The following is a 20282-nucleotide window of genomic DNA, read 5'->3' on the forward strand; positions in this document are numbered from 1 at the left end:
GAATAGAATTTGAATATTTGAAGGAAAAAAACTATAGTTTTGTGAGAGAAAACGATTATATTTCCCAAGAAATACTGTAATTGTGTTATTAGCTAAAACTTTAACGAAATATTTGTGGCGTTGACAATTCTGACTCTGTCACTGACTTCTAATTTGTATTTTTTTTTAATCGGAATACCATGAGTATGAAATCGGAATATTTTAAGAACAAAAGTCCTTAATTTTCCAAGAAAAAAAAAAGATGACATTTTCTGAGCATAACTGTCTCATACTTTAGCCACACATCAACTCAGTAATCCGACGCGGTGAAGCTCCGCCTCTGGCTAGCGGCCGTCACGGCTAACAATATATCCATCCATCCATCCATTTTCTGGACCGCTTAATCCTCACTAGGGTCGCGGGGGGTGCTGGAGCCTATCCCAGCCGTCTTCGGGCAGTAGGCGGGGGACACCCTGGATCAGTTGCCAGCCAATCGCAGGGCACACAGAGACGAACAACCATCCACGCTCACATTCACGCCTAGGGACAATTTAGAGCGTCCAATCAGCCTACCATGCATGTTTTTGGAATGTGGGAGGAAACCGGAGCACCCGGAGAAAACCCACGCAGGCCCGGGGAGAACATGCAAACTCCACACAGGGAGGCCGGAGCTGGAATCGAACCCGGTACCTCTGCACTGTGAAGCCGACGTGCTAACCACTGGACTACCGGGCCGCCCCGCTAACAATATACTTTTAGTGAAGTCACCCAGCCTCTCTGGATCCACCAAGGGAACGCTAAATGCTAAGATGACGAAGCTAAGAATCCCCGCCTCAATAATATCCAATCAACTTCTTACAAGTATCGTAGCTAAAAGACGCTGACGAAAAGCTAATCACACGGCAGAATCGGAGCAAATAGAGAAGCTATGCTAATTGCTAAAGCTAACAGAATAGGCGCACAGAAAATGAGCGCATACACTTTAATAGCCGTCGGAAATAAAAAAAGAATAAATCTGTGTCATTTTATACCTTTTCCTGTAGCTTGAACCGAACAGTCATCGGGGGTCCTTAGTTTCGATAAGCACATTCCGCTCTTACGGCGGCAACGTAAGACAAATGTGTATGCCAACGATCGGCCGCTAGAGTCCATCACTAACTTATGCTAATGCAATAGTAAGGTAATAATAACAATAAAGTGAATATTTGTATGAAACGAATGAAAAACACTAAACGGGCAGCCATCTTGGTGAGAAAGAAAGAAGGGAAAAAAAAGACTATAGCTATAAATGCCAATAAATTCTTCCAGTGAGTCGTGTGCCACGGAGGAAAAAGTTAGCACTTAAGCATGAAATTCGGACCCATGGAAAACCCAAGTCGTTGCGGGGACGAGGAGATGGAGGTTTTGCAACTGCGTCTCGCGTGGTCGAGGCATCAGGGAAGGATCGCGCTTCATTTGGCTTTGATTTCCGCGTAACTGCTGGTACCGTCGTCCCCCCTCCCCCGGCCCCCCTCCTCTCTGGGCCCACCAAGCTCCAGGGCGGCGTAGTTCAACTCTCGCCTCTCCATGCCTGCCAAAGAGCCCGCAGGTTGGAAATCCCCGTCTTCTCCCTTTAGCACCCCCGCCAAAAAAAAAAAAAGAAGGAATGGTGTTAATGTTGATATGGTTTGACTGGATTTTTGACAACTTTTTTGCTTGCAAAATGACAACTAACTCTAAAATTTGCGAATGCATCGTTTTGTTGGATGAGACAAATGTGCAACCAAATCTGAATGTGTAAAGAAACAAACCCGTTGTATTGAAAGAAAAAATAAAGTTTAATTTTTCAAGAACAAATATCACATTTCAAATAAATAATCGACTACACACACGCTTCAATGGAAAACTACCAAATGACTGCTGAATATTCCCCAGAGAGCCCCCCGCCCACCCCTACCCCAGAGTAGTGTGCAACATGCACAAATAAATTAGTGGTTACTGTTGGGAGACTTGAGACATGTTAGGTGGGCAAGTATGGACGTTAGCGATGAGGTAGCCATGCAGACGACACTTTGGCGTAGACAAAAAAAAAAAAAAAAGAACGGAAACGGCGTACTGGAGTACAGAAGCGGATATGCCGAGTGTGTGCGGTTGGCCGGGACTAAGGAACCTTACCGTGCTCTCCTCTAGAATGGAGTTAAACTTTGAGCCCAACAGCTCTGTCTTAAGCTGTGCAGGAGTTAAGGGAGAGAAGAAACAAACAGAAGAAGGGGGGGGGGGGGGGGGGGAAGAAACCCCCCCCCCCCCCCGCAGAGAAGCGATGAAAGCAAGAAACTGTGTTTCCAAAAGGTTCATGGTGGGGGGGGGCGGGGGGGGGTGTTCTCGTCACGTGTACAGGGTTGTGTGTGTGGGGGTCGGGGGGGGGGGGGCGACGACGACCACTCGTTTGACTTAACATCTTACTTCGCGTCATCGTGAGAGTCATCGGCATGTCTCACCACTTTCTTCCTCAGATTTTGTTTGTCCTTCTTGACCGCGCTGTAGTACAAAGCAGGGTTCTCCAGGACCACGTCCTGTCTAGGGAAGCCATTCTCTCTGGGGTGGGACGGGGGGGGGGGGGGGGGGGGGCGAAGTCACATGATCAAACTCGGACCTCGCCGCTAAAACGCAGGGCGACACGCAAAGCCTTTCCCATCCATTTTGAAACTGACAAGTGCCGTCGGGTTATGCTGAATGCCGCGGTTATGACGTGGGTTTAGTCACGGGGAGGGGTGGGTGGAGAGGGGGGGGGGGGGCGTGTATCATTTAGTGGGGATTTAGAAGCTTGTCATTTGAGTCCGAATAAAGCAACATAGTGGATTGAGCAAGAGGTGAGAGAAGCTGAGTGAGTGCAGGGAGTCATGCCTGCAGAATTTTTATATAGCATGTTGTTTGGAATGTGGGAGGAAACCCGAGTACCCGGAGAAAAGCCACGCGGGCATTGGGTTGTTTTTTTCACGCCCCCCCCCTCCCATCTCATCTCTCAATTATTTTTTTCTCCACGCTGCACTGATGTCAACGTTCATAAGAATCAACACCTCATAGACCCACGACAAAATCGTTCCAGAAGATTCGATACTCTCAGAACTGCAAAGCTGTCACGTCCCGTGCCCGCCAGCAGGTGGCGGGCTTTTCCCTCCGCCAACTGCACACCTGTCCGTAATTTCGGGTTGATTATCTGCCTTTATTAAGAGGCTCCGGCAGTCCACTCACTGCCGGAGAATTCCACGCCGTGCCATTGTTCTCTCGCGCTAAAACATCTAGAGTTAATTTCTCGTTGCCTTCTAGCCTTGTGGCCGTTTATCTTGCGTTCTCTCTAGTCCCAAAATTGTCTATTTAGTCCATAGTCTCATCAGACCTTCCTCGCCTTTTGTTTTTCTGCGAGCGTTTTCTGTCGTTTCCTTATTTCTTCCCTGGTCCTTATTTGACCAGCGTTTTTTGTTCCTGTTTCCCTGTCGGGCTCTTTCTGTTCGTTATTAAAGACTTTTTGTGTTCATACAAAATCATTTCGTGTCTGCTTTACCTGGGGATCCACCTCGTTATTTTGTTGTGCACGAGGCAATCTTTGATCGCCTCGGGCACAACGTGACAAAAGCACGTTCTTCTTTTTCAGTTCCCGTTTTTGAAACGGGCTCGGTGTCCCAAGTCTTGTGTCCTAACTTGGCTTTAAGCTCAATGTTGGGTTCACATAGGTTACTGATGCGCAAAGTCTGAATCGAGGCAACTGGAGTCCCCCCCCCCCCACAAGTGCTTCTACTTGACCTGCGGTGAGAACTCGGCACGACTCTGTACCGAAAAAATAAAATAAAAATCTGAATTCGTGGACCATTGCACCCCTTAGCGTATAGCGTTAGTGTTTCATCATCTTCAACCCCTAGCAGGAAATTGGCAAGGATCCGATACTCACGTCCACGCCAATCAATGTGTCAGTGTTGTTTTAGAATGGATGACAAGGCTTAGGTGTTGACTTGGATTTACACATCTCTTTGTCGTTCCTCCTCCGGTACTTACTTCTTGTTATTGTGGCCCACGTATCTCACTGCCGCAATGATGAAGGCAATGACCGCCACTCCGCCGATTGTGCCCACGATGACGGCCATCAGGTACTTCTCTGGAATGAACGCGAGGCAGTGTTACGGTGAGGGTGGGATTTAACGATAAAAATAGTTGCCGCGGCGGGAATCGATGTTGTGACTGTATTTCAGTAGATTCCTTAACGACACACGACATGGACACCTAAAAACTGTCAGCTTACTCCATTCAAAAATTCTCCGTCGTAAACATATACAGTGAAACTCCTCTACAATGAAACCTACATGGGTAAAAGTACCCCCTAGTGTGAAGTTTTCGTGCATGAAAGCCATTCCCACTTTTCTGCTCCCCCTACGATGAAAAGTCCCCCTGTTCCGTTATCCGAAAAAATGTTCTCTTCTCTTGCCTTGTAAAGAGATTCACTACAATGAAAACAAGCCTTCCGCAAAAGTCTAATCCAATGTCAGCATGCCACAGCGACCTCTCCTGCTTCGTTCAGAAATGGCAACAGCAACCACCACACAGGTTTTCACATGCGCAGTACTCCAGGAAGTATTTATTCACGTTAGTTTCAGACGCAGCACAAATGTTACATTGCTAAAATGGCTATAAAACGGACCTTTGCCGACCAAGGAGTGAAGAAAAGCATTCACGCTTGAAGACAGAATAAAAGTAATAAAAATGAAAGATGGAGGAGGCAAAGCAAAAGACATTATGCAAGAAATTGATGGAAGTGAAAGTGAATGCTGATCATAAATTTTGCAATTTCTTTCCCGTTTTGTTTTCCTTTCTACACCGGCTATATGAAGTGTCAAATAAGTGTATGCTCATATTTATGCACTACGTATTGGAATAAAAATAAAGAGTATACACATACGTTGTGTGTGTGTGTTTACATCCGAGATAAAATTTGCTACAGTGAAAAGCCCCCTGTTGTGAAAAATTTCTTGCTGCAAACGGGATTTTGTTGTAGAGGAGTTTCACTGTGGATGTTGCGGCTAGGCAAGATGTATTTTCTTCACGTTATCGTAGCCAATGTACAGTGTGTTTCGTAAATAGGCTCACAACGTTAGCAATGCTATTGTCGTACGTTTCCGTGGCATTGAGGCCTTTTAATAGAGTACAGCATGTGAGTACTTGTGCCACTCACTCTCCTGCTGCAGCTCCAGGATGACGCTTTCTCTGCCGTACACGTTGGAGATGCTGCAGTGGACGTTGACGGCAGGGCCGCCGTCGCCGGTCCGCTCGCCCTTCTCCCGTAGTTTGATCATGCCAGTGGACGTCTGACCGTCCGTGTGCGTGTAGAAGTTGTAGCGGCCCTCCGTCTCGTTGATTGTGACGTTCAAGTCGGGCAAGTGGAACTCGATGGTGGGCTCGGGGTTCCCCGAAGCCACGCAGACGCACTGGACGCCCTCCCGCACCACCGTGCATTTGGACTCGGCCAGAAGAATGGGAGCATCTGGCGGAAAAGGACACGGGGGGGAAAAATATTGTCGGGGAAAATGCTCGGGGGCGTCAAACAGAACATCCGACTGGGATTTGTCGTCCCACTCACACTCCACGGTGATGTTCAGGGAGCTGCTGGCACGGCCGTGCTCGTTCTCAGCCAGGCAGCGGTATTGGCCGTCACCCTGCGGCGTGATGCCGTCAAGCTCCAGCACGGACATCTCGTCGGCGGTGATGGCGCCCACCAGCTCGCCGTCCTTTAGCCAGGTGAGGGTGGGCGGCGGGCTGCCCTGAGTGCTGCAGTACAGCGTTAGCGAGGCGCCCTCCAGCACGGTCAAGGAGTCGTTGACGACTGGTTCGCGGGGAGGGTCTGAAATGTCAAATCGTGATTGTAAAGTGTCAGAAAGTGGAAAAAACAAAGCAAAAGAAGAAACGAAGATGAAAATTGTCCTTCCCGAGAGGGTTGAACAAAACTCACACTTGACGGCCAAGTAGAGTGACGTATTCATGGCGCCGTAGCCGTTGTCGCCGACGCAGGTGTAGACGCCTTCCTCCGCCGGTGTCACGTCATCCACGGTGAGCGATAGGTTGGATGCCGTGTCCCACAGCAGTTCCTGATCTCCAAACTTCCAGGAAATCCTGGAAGGGGGGTTACTGTCCACTTCGCAGTGCAGCGTCACCGAATTGCCTTCCATCACCTCCGAGGAGACGTTCACCCACACAGATCGGGGAGCGTCTGGTTAGATACAAAAAGAGGATTTTGCTTTTACCAAATATTAATATTACGAGTACATATTCGCAACATTTTTTGAAAGTATTTTGAAATATATTTTAATTATTATTTTATTCCAAGCAGGGGACGTGGGATGTTGTTTTTGGGTGGTGAACCAACCCCTTTTTTCAGTGGAGGTTAATCCGCCTTTTTCAAATATTTTTTTTTTGGGGGGGGTGAAAAAAATGTAAATTAAATTTATAATCATCCTCTATATGCAGATTTCCTCAATTCACGGGCCAGCCCGGTCCTTATCCCTCCCGTCATTTGAAGGGGTCCACTGTAGTGTAAGACAATAAGCCAAACCATACAGTGGTCCCTGAATTTTTAAGTGCCTCTAAAACTTTGTTTTTTTTCCCTCAACTCTAGTGAAGTGATGTGGAAAAAAAATATCACTGCGCAAGTCCAACTGAGACAGAATTTTGGTGCCGTGGAGCACAAAATCCGCAAAGAGGTCAGTTAATAAAGAGCAAATGCTACACAAACTAAATATTAACCAAGATGAAAACCTCAAATGAAAATAAATGATGCTTCTACTGTGACTGCAAAAAAGATCTTTTCACCAGGCAGCTTTTTTTTTGTACAAGAGCATTTCACTTGTTTGAAAAATTTGTTCTTAAACTTCTTTTCCTGTCCGATTGACACGATTTTTGCTACAATGAATGAAAACATGCTTCATTTGATTACATTTTTTGTATTGTAATCCCAGTTCTTGAAATATAGCCCCCCCCCCCAAAAAAAATTGTGAATATGTGAAATCGCGACTCGTGAACCGTGATGGTAGTTTTAAACTTACACTTAATATCCAGAGAGACGAGTCTCTCGTAGACCAGCGTGGTGTTGGGGTAGTACACCCTGCAGCCCAGCAGTTGGCCATTGTGCACCGGCCTGGGGGTGAACACCAGAGTGCTGGACCGCACGGCGGTATTGCCCTCCTCAACGTCGTCGGCGCTGAACTCGGGGTCGGGCAGGTAATCTGTGTACATCCACTGGATCTCGGGGTTCATGTCGGGGCAGTTGTCGGGAGCGTGGCAGGTCAGCGTCAGGCTCTCGTCGCTCACAATCTCATCCGGGACGTCGATGTTGGGTTGCTCTAATGGAAGAAGTATACAGAGGAAGCTCTACTTACTCCATACGAGTAAGCTCTCCATACGAAATTTTTAAGGTACGAAACGCCTCAACAGGAAAATATTGCCTTTTGTTACAAAAGAAATTTCAAGATACGAAAGGTAAAAATACAGTATGGGCAGCTAGTTGCAGCTCCGAGTTCCCTGAACGCAACATTCTTAGAGCTGCTCTGCCATTGGCTATTAGCAAGCATCATCCTGGCATCCCATTGGCTAAGAAGGACCTCTACTGTATGTGTCTGTGTGCGGAGATAGATAAATAGGCATCCTCGTCATTCGCCCAGGAGGTGTTCTGATAGTTTTACGTAAATGCGAGTCACCTAGAAAAAGTGTAAACCAGTCGGGCGATCGCTCACTATGCAGATGTTTGCCTTGGACATTTTCGAAGGATTGTTAAAAGCCGATAAAACCAAACGTCCTCGGAACAATTCTTGACAAAACTCCAGGGAAAAACCACTACTGAGAGAGAACATGGACTCAAGAGAGCAAAACACAATCAGGGTATAGTTAAAAGTTAAATGACCTTTTTTTTTTTTTTTTTTACATTATGCACATCTCTCATTTATTGTGCAATTATCTAATTGTAACATGTATTTATTACATATTTTGATGTAATTTTAATGTTTTACAAAACATTTATATTTGAATTTTGGGGGGGATTTGGAACGGATTAGGGCATTTACATGGAAAACTTGCAAAAATTTTCAAGTTCAGAAATGTCTTCCAGAACCAATTAACTTCGTAAGTAGAGGTACCGATGCCGTACTCTATGACTTTGATGGTGCAAAGATACCTCATGTGGTTCAATATCTTGGCACACACAAGTGTGTGTATGTATAAGCCTTTCAGGGTCAGCGGTTATGACAGTGGACAGATTCTGTTATCAGGTTACCCATATAGTGCGCCTCACCCAGAACTTTGAGATCAGCAAAGTCCGGAAAGGTGTACACGTTGGCCCCGCCGAGATCAGCGCGAAAGTAGTATCTCCCGGAGTGCTCCGGTCCAACACTGTTGATGAGCAGCGTGCAATTCCTCTGCTGCAGGTCGCCCAGCATCTTGGTGCGACCTTGGTAACTCTCGTGCACTACGTCCGTGCGGGTCTTGAACACCACAGGCGGGAAGAGCTGCGGGTAGGGCTGGCCGTAGTACCAGATGCCGTGGACGCCGCGGTACGGCCTGATCCCCGACGGGTACATGAAGGTGCACGGGATGACCACGCAGGTGTTGGTCATGGCCGAGATGTCCCGCGGCACCCAAATGTTCCACTGGGAGCTGACATCTTTTGAACGAGACATAAATCAGCAGAAAAGTCAACATCACACCGACGCAGCTACGCAGGTTTTTTTCCTGGAGATTGAATGTGCTTCGATCCATAAGTTTGTTTTATTTGACATAATGGTAGAGTTTTTGAAGCTAGATAACACTTTGTCAACAGCACAAAATGTGCAAACATCATTTTCTATAGCTGACACCAACTCCAAAAAAAATTACTATATTTTGTTCTTTACTCTGGAATTGGGCTTCCTGGTGTTTATTAATTGTCAATTACTGGTTTTGTTCCAACTACACGGTTGAGGGGAAACCATGATTGGGGAAAAAAAAAAGGGTGATTCCTATTCCAGTGTTGACAAAGCTCTGGTTTAAAAACACGACGCAACTGTATGCTTGATAGTGATGACGTTCCAAGTATTTCTTACCATTGATGATTAGCAGGAGCGGTAAAAGCAGCGTCAAACACCACATGGCGTCCACTCCACACCTCTGTTAGTTCCAACACATGCATCATCGCCATCGGAGAAAATACATTGCAAATGTCAGTGAATCATTCCCGCCATCCCGCGCTCATTTTTTTTTTTCTCAAAAAGCTTTGGGATTCAATTGAATGACATCTCGCTAGCACATCGAATACCTCGGAACGGTGATGATTCAAAGCAAACAGATGTTTGGTCGCGGAAAGTGCTCCAATGGTGGGTGTTTGCTCACACCCAGACGGCTTGACAACCTTCTTCTCTACAAAAAAAAAAAAAAAAAAATAGAGACAATAATTAGACAGGCTGACAAAGCAAAGAAAATTCAGTGAAGAACAGCCATGACGAGGTCTTAAATTCTCTGAACCCTTTTGGGTGCCAGCGGTTACTCGAGGGAACAGCTATTCGAATGTTGTTTCCTCTTGGATTAATTCATCTTAATGACACTGTTGTGAGGTCGGCCCGGTAGTCCAGTGGTTAGCACGTCGGCTTTGCAGTGCAGAGGTACCGGGTTCGATTCCAGCTCCGGCCTCCCTGTGTGGAGTTTGCATGTTCTCCCCGGGCCTGCGTGGGTTTTCTCCGGGTGCTCCGGTTTCCTCCCACATTCCAAAAACATGCATGGCAGGCTGATTGAACACTCTAAATTGTCCCTACGTGCGAGTATGAGCGCAAATGGTTGCTTGTTTCTGTGTGCCCTGCGATTGGCTGGCAACCGATTCAGGGTGTCCCCCGCCGACTGCCCGAAGACAGCTGGGATAGGCTCCAGCACCCCCCGTGACCCTAGTGAGGATCAAGCGGCTCGGAAGAATGAATGAATGAATGAATGACTGACACTGTTGTGCATCGGCCAGTACAGTGGACCCTGATGTATGTTACCATCTAGTGCCATCGTTACGGCATTTTTTTTTCCATGCATAAATCCTGATGTCGGTTATCATAATTTGTGCATGAAATGGTTAAATATGATTTTGACTGAGTATTTAACATGCATTCCAGGTAAAAAAACCAAAAACAAAGACCCCAAATTTAACAATGATAGGATACCTGGACCCAGTGGAGCTCGTGTGTCCAAATTTCCAGCTCAGACACCCCGAATGCCCCTAAAATGGTCGAGTTCCACACTATGAGAGCACTACCAGGCACTATTTTTCTTTTCTTTCACATAATCCTTGAAATGATCTTCAAACTTTGACACCATGCTCTGCCAACATCGCACGGGCAAAAATGAGCTTCACGGTTTCGCATCAATCATCTGTCTAACTGCTGCCCACCAAATTCTGCGGCAATCGCTAAAACCCGGGTGCCGTCGCCGGAGCGCCGCTGATGGCGCTTCTCAAATAGCATGACCTCATATTTAGTCGCGATAGTGAGTTAGTTTGTCTCACCAAGCACAGGAGAAAAAAAAAAATCCTCGCCTCAGTGGAGTCACTCATCATCGTGGCCGAAGCTCGTCCAATGAAAGCCTCGCACTGTTGACGCATCACATCGGCTTTGTTTAGATTACTGATGCCGTCTGTGCTTCACGGACAGTGAACCGGTGACGCACTAACAAACTATACTACATTTTTGTGGAAAATATATCGTCCTGTATTGTACAAAAAAAAAAAAAAGTTTCGGCGGCGAGGAAAAGGAGGATTTATGCGTCACTCGGTGGCAGCAGCAGGCGGGTACAGATGGCAGGCCTGCGAGTGGATTTTGCAATGTTGAGCTCCGTGTTGAAAGCAGCTCAACATGTTGAGCTGTTGCTAAAAACAAAGTGGCTGCCCGACTTTGTGATCGGACTCGATTTCACATGCGTACTTTAGGTCGGGAGTCATAAACGAGGGAAATGATTCCAAATGACGTGTTCCATCCTGCATAACCACCGTGATCCCAAGAAATCGGCAACATCGGAACTGAACGACTATAGGCCTGTCGCCCTGACGTCTGTGGTCATGAAGTCCTTTGAGCGCCTTGTGCTGAACCACCTAAAGAACGTCACTGGACCCCTACTGGACCCTCTCCAGTTTGCCTACCGGGCAAACAGGTCTGTGGAAGACGCAGTCAACATAGGTCTGCACTACATCCTCAAGCACCTCGACAGCACAGGGACCTACGCAAGGATTCTGTTTGTGGATTTCAGCTCTGCGTTCAACACCATCATCCCGGAACTCCTCACCCCTAAACTACTCCACCTCGGTGTGTCCCCTGCGATCTGCCAGTGGATCCTCAGCTTCCTGATGGGACGGACACAACAGGTGAGACTGGGAGCAACAACATCATCAATACGCACCACCAGCACTGGAGCCCCACAGGGATGTGTCCTCTCGCCACTGCTCTTCTCTCTCTACACAAACGATTGCACCGCAACAGATCCAGCTGTCAAACTCATAAAGTTCGCAGACGACACCACGGTCATCGGTCTCATCAAAGACGGCGACGAGTCTGTGTACCGCCAACAAGTGGAGCAGCTGGAGCTCTGGTGCGGCCGACACAACCTCGGGCTGAACACGCTCAAGACTCTAGAGAATCACAGTCTCCCAGGACATGAAGTGGGAAGTCAACACCATCTCCATCCTAAAAAGGGCCCGGCAGCGGATGTACTTCCTGAGGCTGCCGAGGAAGCATGGCCTGCCACAGGAGGTGCTACGACAGTTCTACACGGCAGTCATCGAATCAATCCTGTGTTCTTCCATCACGGTTTGGTTTGGGGCCGCCACAAAAAAGGACAAAATCCGACTTCAACGGACAGTTAGGACGGCAGAAAAAATCGTTGGCACCGCCCTACCCACTCTTGAGGACTTGCACACTGCAAGAATCAAGACAAGGGCACGGAAAATCCTCCTGGATCCCCCGCACCCTGCCCACCACCTTTTTCAGCCACTCCCCTCAGGCAGACGCTACAGATCCATACGCACCAAATCCAGTAGACACTTAAAACGGCTTCTTCCCTCTAGCCATTAACTCCTGAAACACTCACTGACGTAGTCACTCTTCTTGCACCACAAAATGGTACTACAAAACTACTGGTTACTCTAAAATGGTTCAATGATTTTGTTGTTTACGATGATACTAGTGCAGCGTGTTATATCAGATACAAATTCCTTGTGTGTTGTACATACTTGGCCAATAAAGATGATTCTGATTCTGATATACAGGCCTTGGCTGGCTCTCGTGGCATCTTAAGCTCACCCATCGACTCCTAAAGCTATCATTGACGCTGTTGCGCTACTGCATGACGGAATACATAAAATGACGCGGACATTTAGGGCTAAAAAAATTAATAAGAAATAGCCAGTGCAGAGACCTTTACTACTGTTATGTTTTGGATCCAGTTTATGCTCATTTCCATTAGCATTTTGCATTACAGTATATGCTAGCATTGAGCCGGATTTTCTGGACTGAAATGATATGGTTTGGTTGAACATTTCAGCGTTTAAATATATAACGTTTGATTGTACTGTATTTTATTTTCGTTATCATTTTTCCAGGTCAAATAAAAACTGGGAGTGACAAATAAGCAGCTTGAACCAAGCACGCATGGTCTCTTGGAGATCTTGGCGAGCGAGTGAGAATACTTAAGTGTGTTGAATTACGTTTCATTGTGGTGAAACCGTGTGGAAGGATTAAAGTCGTTTTAATGTCGGAAGTTTTTTCTGTTACCTTTATTCTATTCCCAACGGGTCTGGAATGTATCCCCACGATGAATGTGAGTTTACTGTCAAGTGTGCTACTGCGAAATATCCCCCCCCCCCCGCCTTGTCCACCCCCCCTGAGATGTCCGGACCCATACAATCCTGATGTTGCGTCAAGCTCTGCCATCTGCACCGGGACAAAAGGCAGAGAGACGGCCGAGTGAGTCCAGGCCCGAGAGGCGGTGACCCCCCCCACCCCCACCCCTGCTCCCACCCTCCGTCGTCAGCCTTCACAATGGCTTCATTGACGGATGGACAAACGAGAGCATACGCTTTCCTCGTACAAACCACTTGCCTCATACCAGCCTCAGCACCAGGCTCCCGCTCACCCCCCGTCTCTCACGGGCTTCTTGTTTCGGCTTCCTCGTCCACGCTCGACCACTCGGAGACGTTCGAATTCTGGAGGGAAGAAGGACAGAAGTCAGTGAGAGAGACAGCGGGGAAGTTTTGTTTGACAGTGCGATGATGTTTAATAAGGTAAAGCAAAACGAGTCCACTTTAAAATAAAGAAATAAAATAAAAGGTAACGACGAATGATTGTGACTGCAGTCACTGATCATCTCAATGTAGGGATTTTTAGTGGACGTTATTTTCGTATAGAATCATATAGTCGACGATATTGAAGCAATAAATAAAATATAATGCATAGAGTAGTCATTCAAGCAACTGATGACTCAGTTTAATTCCCACCAAGGCCACATATGAAGCGTGGGTGCAATGCAGAGCTTGTTTGGATCTTTTTTCATTTTTGGCGGGGGGTGGGGGATATACAGTCGTTATGTCGTTTTCAGCATTTTAGCCATAGCTTGGTAACTATTCACCATTTTGCCGTAACATTGCACTTATAATGAAAAGACTTTTTGTGCTTATTGTAAAGTATTACATGGTAGCGACAGATATCATTCCCTAACTCGGTATCCACACTGGGATCGATCCGCTCACGTTAAGCAACCGGATCTAAAAAACTTTTAGTTAATGGTTCATACGTCAAGCATATAACGCAGTGATTCTCAAAAAAATAAAATATGTACAACATGGATTCACATGCATCACGTAACGTGATGGGACCCAGCATCCTATCTGCACCATTTGTCGTGCCAAGTTGAGCACCTCAAAACTGAAGGAACACTTCTTGAAATCCTAATTTGATTTTTTCCCCTACTGAAGGGTTCGATGAACGTGCACGTGAACTGATTAGGTTGGGTACCTTAAACAAGGTTACGGAACCACCGATATAACGTCCGGAAAACTACTGAGGACAGGAATGCTGAGTGTTGGCTCTATTACCATTCGGCACGCTGCATCCCGCCTACGCTACACGCGTGTGTTAGCGTAAAACCCGCTAACACGCTTGGCGACGTGGGTTGCGCAGCTATGTGACCTTCCTCCTCATCTTCCTCTGAGGCTTTTCTGCCCGACCGCTCAACACAAAGAAGCCAATGCCGAGCTGGACATTACCATGACTGTGTGTGTGCTTTCATTCAGCAACACACACACACACACACAATTCTGTAATTAATATCCGGTAGTTTTTCAGGCTGTGTGCGCAGAACTGGCATATCAAATATACTTCATCATATGGAATTATTCTTGTGCCAAGAAGATTATCAATGTGAGTACCTCCCGCCAGTGTACTTGAAAGGCACTTTTGCGGAGCGTGCGAGAAAATGAAAGACCTTGTGGGCACAAACACTGGCTGGCCATTGTGTGCCACGGGATAACTGGAGGAATTTTATTTTATCTTTTTTTTTTTTTCCTTTCCCCACAACAGGGGCAGCTCACAGTGTGCGCTCTTCTACTGGGCCGTGACGCAAGCCAATAGTCCCTCGTACCTCAACCCTGACCAAAAAAAAAAAAACAACCAGAGAGAAGCAGATGGTCTTCAACACCCCCACACACACACAAACACTGAGTGCTGCCGGTGGCCAATCAGTCGAGATGCGACAGTGAAAGCCGCTAACCCGTTACAGTATGTCGAGGAGGAAAAGACGAGTCATTTTACTTTTACTTTTTGACCTTGGAAAACCGGTGACTGAGTCAAAACATCAGTTTTACACTTTAGGGGCGTGAGAAAATATGGATAACGTTTCCTGTCGTCTATCTTTAAATAAGAAGCGAGTCGTTTTATTTGATATATTTCATTTTAATAATGGCGGAAGGACAACTGACGGAATGATTTGCGTACGCCTGTCTATAATATTGTACTTTACAAAAAACATACACTATCCAACATAATTCGATGGACCGTAACTCAAATTTTGTTGCTGCATTGTTTTGATTCAGTTCAATGGGCATTGTGATGCTCCTTCTGGTGTGCGTGACTCGACCACCTGGTGGCAGCGTAATACAGTCATTCAGAAAGACACGGAGGAGCCTATCACAGTTGCTCACTAAGACACGGTAACATTAGCGGTTTCAGGAGAGAAAGAATAAATGCCTGTGAGTATTGCCCGTCTATATGTGTTGCTGCACTGCTTGTGTTCAAATGTCCTATCCATAAAGGCATATGAAGCCAGAATAAGGATGCTATTCGTTAGCGCATTGATGGAGTTTTTTATTTTGTGGTGGTTTTAAATACACAAAGTGAAATTCTCTGTTTTATGTCTTTAACTTGACGGCAATATTCTCGTTTTCGATGAATACTTGGGCCCGCTCTTGCTGTATTTTACTGTTAGTCGTGATGTTTCTATTTAGAGAGCTAAGTATATTTTAGGTGGTACTTGGTAAAAATGTTTGAGAAGCGCTGTCACAAAGAATGAGGAGTGTTTTTGAACACAGCCTCTGTGTTTTTTTTAAGTTAAGAGTGAACATACAGAGCATCTGAGCTACATTTGGCAGAAGAGCACATAACAAGAATCTAGTTGCCAGTGGGCAGATGGCAATCCACGGGCCTCCGCGGCCGTTTGGGAACGTTGCCTTCCGCTCGGAACCAAAGGGGGGCACCACCGAATGGTATTTTGTTTAAATACAAACAAAAATGGCACCAAGCAAGCAGACGTCCCAGGAAAACAGAAAGGGAAGAATTTCAAACATGGAGCCATTTTTTTCTTAGCTAAGAGCGGATTTCTTGCGTGATCGTCCAGTATTGCTCCTACGGTTGATCTTTAAGTCATTTTAATTAAAGCTTGTTTTTTTTTTTTTTTTTTTAAACACAAGTGCAGCTAACTTTTTGATAAAATGTTTTGACCCAGCCTGTTTAAAGTCCGAACAAATCCAATCAATACTACTACCTGTTAACACGTCAAATAAATTATAAGGTTGTGGCGATCGATTATTAAAAAAAAAATATATATATATCGCTTCGATAAAGACTAAGAGAGTTCTAATGCAATCTTTTCAAGGAAGAGGAGAGCACACACAAAATCTGACCAGCATTGCAGTTGCCGTCACACGGACACCAAAACAAGTAATTATTTACGCCTACGTGCCGCCTAGCATACACAGCTAATGAGCCTCATGCTGCTTCACCGCGAGCAGACTTAAATGGAAGATGGGTACCTGAGTAGGCGGACCTGCCAGCTGCTTTCCCCGTCACACTGGCACGCGAAGAAGTCAGTCGCCACTCTCTGTACCAAGCCCCAGGGTGGCCCTCTACGACCCCACCGCCATCCGCACCCCCCACCACTAAGACCCCTCACCCCCGGCGCCCCCTCTCACTGTATGACAATCACTCTTCAGTATGGGAGCATTGTTCGCCCCGAGCCTTTGCCATTCGCCACAAAGGGAACACTGTTCCTTCCCTTTTGCCTACAATGTGCTAATGCTACGTTACATTCCGTTGTCCTGTTAATACCTCCACCAAGGCAATTCACTGTTTGTTTTGCTACCTGCTCGATTTCCTAGAGAGACCTAGTGAAGCCAAGAAAACATTTGAAGGGGTGGGGGGTAACTTTATTGTAAAAGATGAATGTGAAATACAAGTAAAATGTACGTAAAATGTATTTACGTATGTACTGTTTTTTTTTTAAATGTGTAAGAAATTGTACAGTATTATAAAGTTTAAACAAAGTGGATGGATGAGTGGATTCGAACGTACCACTAGAGGGCGCTTGTGCACCAAAGTGATAATTACGACTGACATGAATGTTTTTTTTCTTGAAAGATCTGTTTTAAGGAGCCATGAAAACATCTGAACTTAACATCTTGGGGGGGAGGAAAAAATGTTCAATTTTCGTAACCTGAATTTTATGAATATGCAAGACCGATAATAATAATAATGTGTGCTAGGTCGGCACTAGGTTGCTTCTTGAAACGGCAAGGCACTTTATTTGTTCAGCTCAATGATGGATTCCTCCAAGAGATGTGGTGCTGTGTAACATTTTTACATTAAAAAATGCGAGTCGTTTGTTCTAGTGATCAGGGTAACACCGGTGTTTTAGTTCGGATTGCTTTTTTACTTTTGTGAGCATATACTGTATTTACAGTCCTGTTCAGGTCAGTTAATCACATTTATGTTGGTATTGGTAATCGTCTCGGTCGTCCGCGCATTACATTTGGCAATGACACTATTCAGGATCAGTCATTTTTAACTTACTGTTATGATTTTTTTTTTAAATTGCTTGCTAAAACCTTTTCCCCCGAAAATGTAGAAACATTACTTGTGCAACTATGCAATTAGGCGAATGATTTCCAAGGTAAGAGTTCGCCTAGCTTCAAGGAGAAGCAACACGTTGCGTCAATTCCTCTTTCCTTACATTTCTAATGTTTTGGGGGGCCTGCTACTTTCTTATTGTGCGTCACCTCATATACTTTTCACCCAATTCTTTTTTTACTTATTGTTGTTGACTTGATCCTTTTGTAGTCTACACAACGTCTTATAGCAAATTCAATAAAAATAAATCAATCAACCTTCACTCCCAAGTGGGCGTCAGGACCTCCAAAACTGTACAAAAACACACTAAGCAGCCTTTGTCCTTTCTGGAACTCAAGCCTGCCTGACACGGCACAACACCGGAAAGTGGACGCACAGAACACCAGTCAAACAATTCCCTTTTTCTCTTTCTGCCTCTCACCTCTTGATCACCATTAACACACTAGCATGTAGCCTTTGGGCTCAAAAGTGATCAAACAATACGTGAACACTCAGATGGTGAGATGTCTTCTTTTGTAAATAAAGTTATATGTTAAGGATCACAGTTTCTCTGTGGATTTCAATTTTTGAAATGGACATTTGGTGTACAAACTCACTCGGAGCCATGTTGGAGCACGATGGGGCTGAGTGCACAAAACGAAAGACTAAGAAAGGTCCCATTGTGTGTCTGGACACTTGACCAGACTCCAGCCATGTATGGATAGACGCCAGTTGACAGGAGAAAAATGTTGGAAGAAAACAAGAAGAATGTCACATTGGAAAAAAAATATGTTTGCCCTTTCAAGTGTGGAAGAGTCTGTTCTCCACAAATGCAGGGGTGGTCAACCTAGGGAGAGTTGACCATAATGCAAGAGCTTTTTGATAAGGGTTGTAAATGCAATTTATAACAATAATTTATAACAAACTGCTCAATTTTTTTTAAATAATCGCATCATTTTGTTTCATAATACTATGCCCCCGAAAAAAGAAATTAAATATTTCAATCTTCTGATTAATAAACCAAGTCAATTTGGTCCTGTAATATTGTGGGTTATATATATTTTTAAAGAAAAAAATAAATACTACATTTACTTGAATAATAACGCACAATTTCAAATGGTTTAATTCATAATATTTAAAAAAAAACTCAAATGGCCCATATGACATTTATAGAATATTAATGAGACATTGGGTTCCTCTACAACAGCGCAATAATGTTTTTTCCTCCTTCAAAGCATCTTTATGTACCACAACCCACCTTTGCACTATCCAAATATTTGACTTATAATCTCACAGTACACATCCAACCATGACAATGACATTCATAAATAATATATCTAATCTTCAAAACGGTGCCGAGTGTCGGCGTCTGCAAGACCTGTTTTTTTTTTGTTGTAGTTGTTTCGTGTTGTATAAACTTAGCTTGTACTTGTGCGTCCATGCTTGAAATTGAAGCGGATCTAGATGGGACAGGAGAACCGAACTAGCCCCTGTATTCGACATATGTTAAAAAGTCTGGAAAGCGCTATTATAGGTAAAGATGTATCGTGTTGTATAAACCTAGCTTGGAGCCGATATGTGTGACGTCGTTACGCACGCTGAGATTGTGATGTCTCTGATTCACTGGTGAAAGGAGACTTTCTCTCCTCTTTCGTCTATAACCGCTTCTTACAACAACGTACTGTATATGTTTGAATAGTTGTCACGATTGTATTATTGTCCACGTTTGAGGTTGTGTTCTGTTGTATTACTTTTGTGAATTTTTATGTAAAATCTAGAGTCCACTTAGCTGTTGTGAAGGTACTATATGAATCGAGATGTACTAAAATTACATCATGACCGGTATTTAACATTTAATCAGAACTGTAAGTTATTGCAGCCTACCAACATGCCCCACCCCTTAAAAAGCTTTTCACAGATTATTGTACACATAAAAAATGAGAGCTCTTACCTCATTAGCCTGAAGTGATGGATTGATGGGTGTGAGACAGCGTTGCCGTCCTCTTCATCATCCTCTCGCTCTCTCTCAACGTGACATCATCTGGTCCGCCCCTTTAAAACGCCCTACTCACAGTTTTCAACTCAAAATGCTGCATTTTTAATGACAAACTACAGAAGACTGATAATCTACAGCTCATGTTGATGAGGACATGGCTAAACACTTTTGGAAATCTTTGAGAATATAAATAACCCTCGTGTAGGCATGCAAGGTTTCAAGTAAATTCTGTTGAAGTGTGAAGATGGTGCTGTACAGTAAAAGAGAAAAGTCAGCTCAAATGACTTACCTTATTAATGACATGTTGAAGTCAACTTCAGCCATCATACTTTTTAGAAGACAAGAAAAATCTTAACCATCATACTGTACAAGCATAAAAAGAACTTCGGTTGAGTAAAACATAACGCAAATGACAAACATTGTTTATGTAAGTTAATGTGGGCGAGGGGGAAATGGTTACCGGTACTTACATTAAATGTCGTTGTCGTTTGGTTTTTCCATAAAGATAAACAGGGAATTGATTAAAACCCAAAATTAATAATTTTTTTTCTGGGGAAATAAAATTTCATTTTATGGCTGTTGCCCAGTGCCACTGTCAAACAAGTGTGAAAATGAGTTGACAGCTGCAGAATGGGACAAACAAATCCTAAAATAAACTCGAGCTACTCACACAACTTATAGCATGGCCATGGCATGCTGGTAAATTTCAAACTTTTTTTTTTGGTGCAAAATTCTAAAACATCATACGGGGAAAAAGTTAACTGTTGTACGGTAAAATTGAAATGAGCAACCTGGGAGGCAATTCCTTTCATTTTGATCCCCCTTTGCTATGCTAACTGGTACCATTCATAAAATGCCTAAAAAGCCAAAAACTATGCAAAACACAGTGAGAGTTTATCCTTTGGGGAAGGAAATCGTTT

General features: G+C 44.7%; 1 protein-coding gene across 6 annotated transcripts; it reads right to left on the reverse strand.

Annotated features, from left to right (window-relative positions):
* Positions 1 to 742: 742 nt before the first annotated feature.
* On the reverse strand, positions 743 to 19451 carry mag (myelin associated glycoprotein). 6 transcript variants are annotated; one of them, XM_052065642.1, is made up of 13 exons: positions 19318 to 19451; positions 13092 to 13195; positions 9284 to 9384; positions 9072 to 9135; positions 8285 to 8653; positions 7044 to 7340; positions 5954 to 6211; positions 5585 to 5845; positions 5180 to 5488; positions 4009 to 4108; positions 2457 to 2553; positions 2134 to 2187; positions 743 to 1589 (listed from the first exon to the last, which is right to left on the reverse strand). In XM_052065642.1, the coding sequence occupies exons 4-13, from the start codon at positions 9115 to 9117 to the stop codon at positions 1431 to 1433; spliced, it is 1950 nt and encodes a 649-aa protein (XP_051921602.1). In that variant the 5' UTR covers positions 9118 to 9135; positions 9284 to 9384; positions 13092 to 13195; positions 19318 to 19451; the 3' UTR covers positions 743 to 1430. The 6 variants fall into 6 exon arrangements, with proteins under 6 accessions (XP_051921602.1, XP_051921603.1, XP_051921604.1 ...); XM_052065643.1 differs by lacking the exon at positions 19318 to 19451 and adding an exon at positions 16295 to 16422; XM_052065646.1 differs by having other exon boundaries at positions 1448 to 1589; positions 2422 to 2553.
* Positions 19452 to 20282: the final 831 nt, after the last annotated feature.

This window comes from Hippocampus zosterae, chromosome 5 (assembly GCF_025434085.1).
Source record: "Hippocampus zosterae strain Florida chromosome 5, ASM2543408v3, whole genome shotgun sequence".
Classification (NCBI taxonomy): Eukaryota; Metazoa; Chordata; class Actinopteri; order Syngnathiformes; family Syngnathidae; genus Hippocampus; species Hippocampus zosterae.

What these genes read in the sequence shown, in the direction of transcription:
- mag (XM_052065642.1), bottom strand. Translation starts at nt 9,117, where the DNA reads ATGTGGTGTTTGACGCTGCTTTTACCGCTCCTGCTAATCATCAATG. An exon ending in GCTCCTGCTAATCATCAATG is followed by an intron (nt 8,654 to 9,071) that starts GTAAGAAATACT and finishes CTCGTTCAAAAG; the next exon opens with ATGTCAGCTCCCAGTGGAAC. An exon ending in ACTCTACTTGGCCGTCAAGT is followed by an intron (nt 5,846 to 5,953) that starts GTGAGTTTTGTT and finishes TTGACATTTCAG; the next exon opens with ACCCTCCCCGCGAACCAGTC.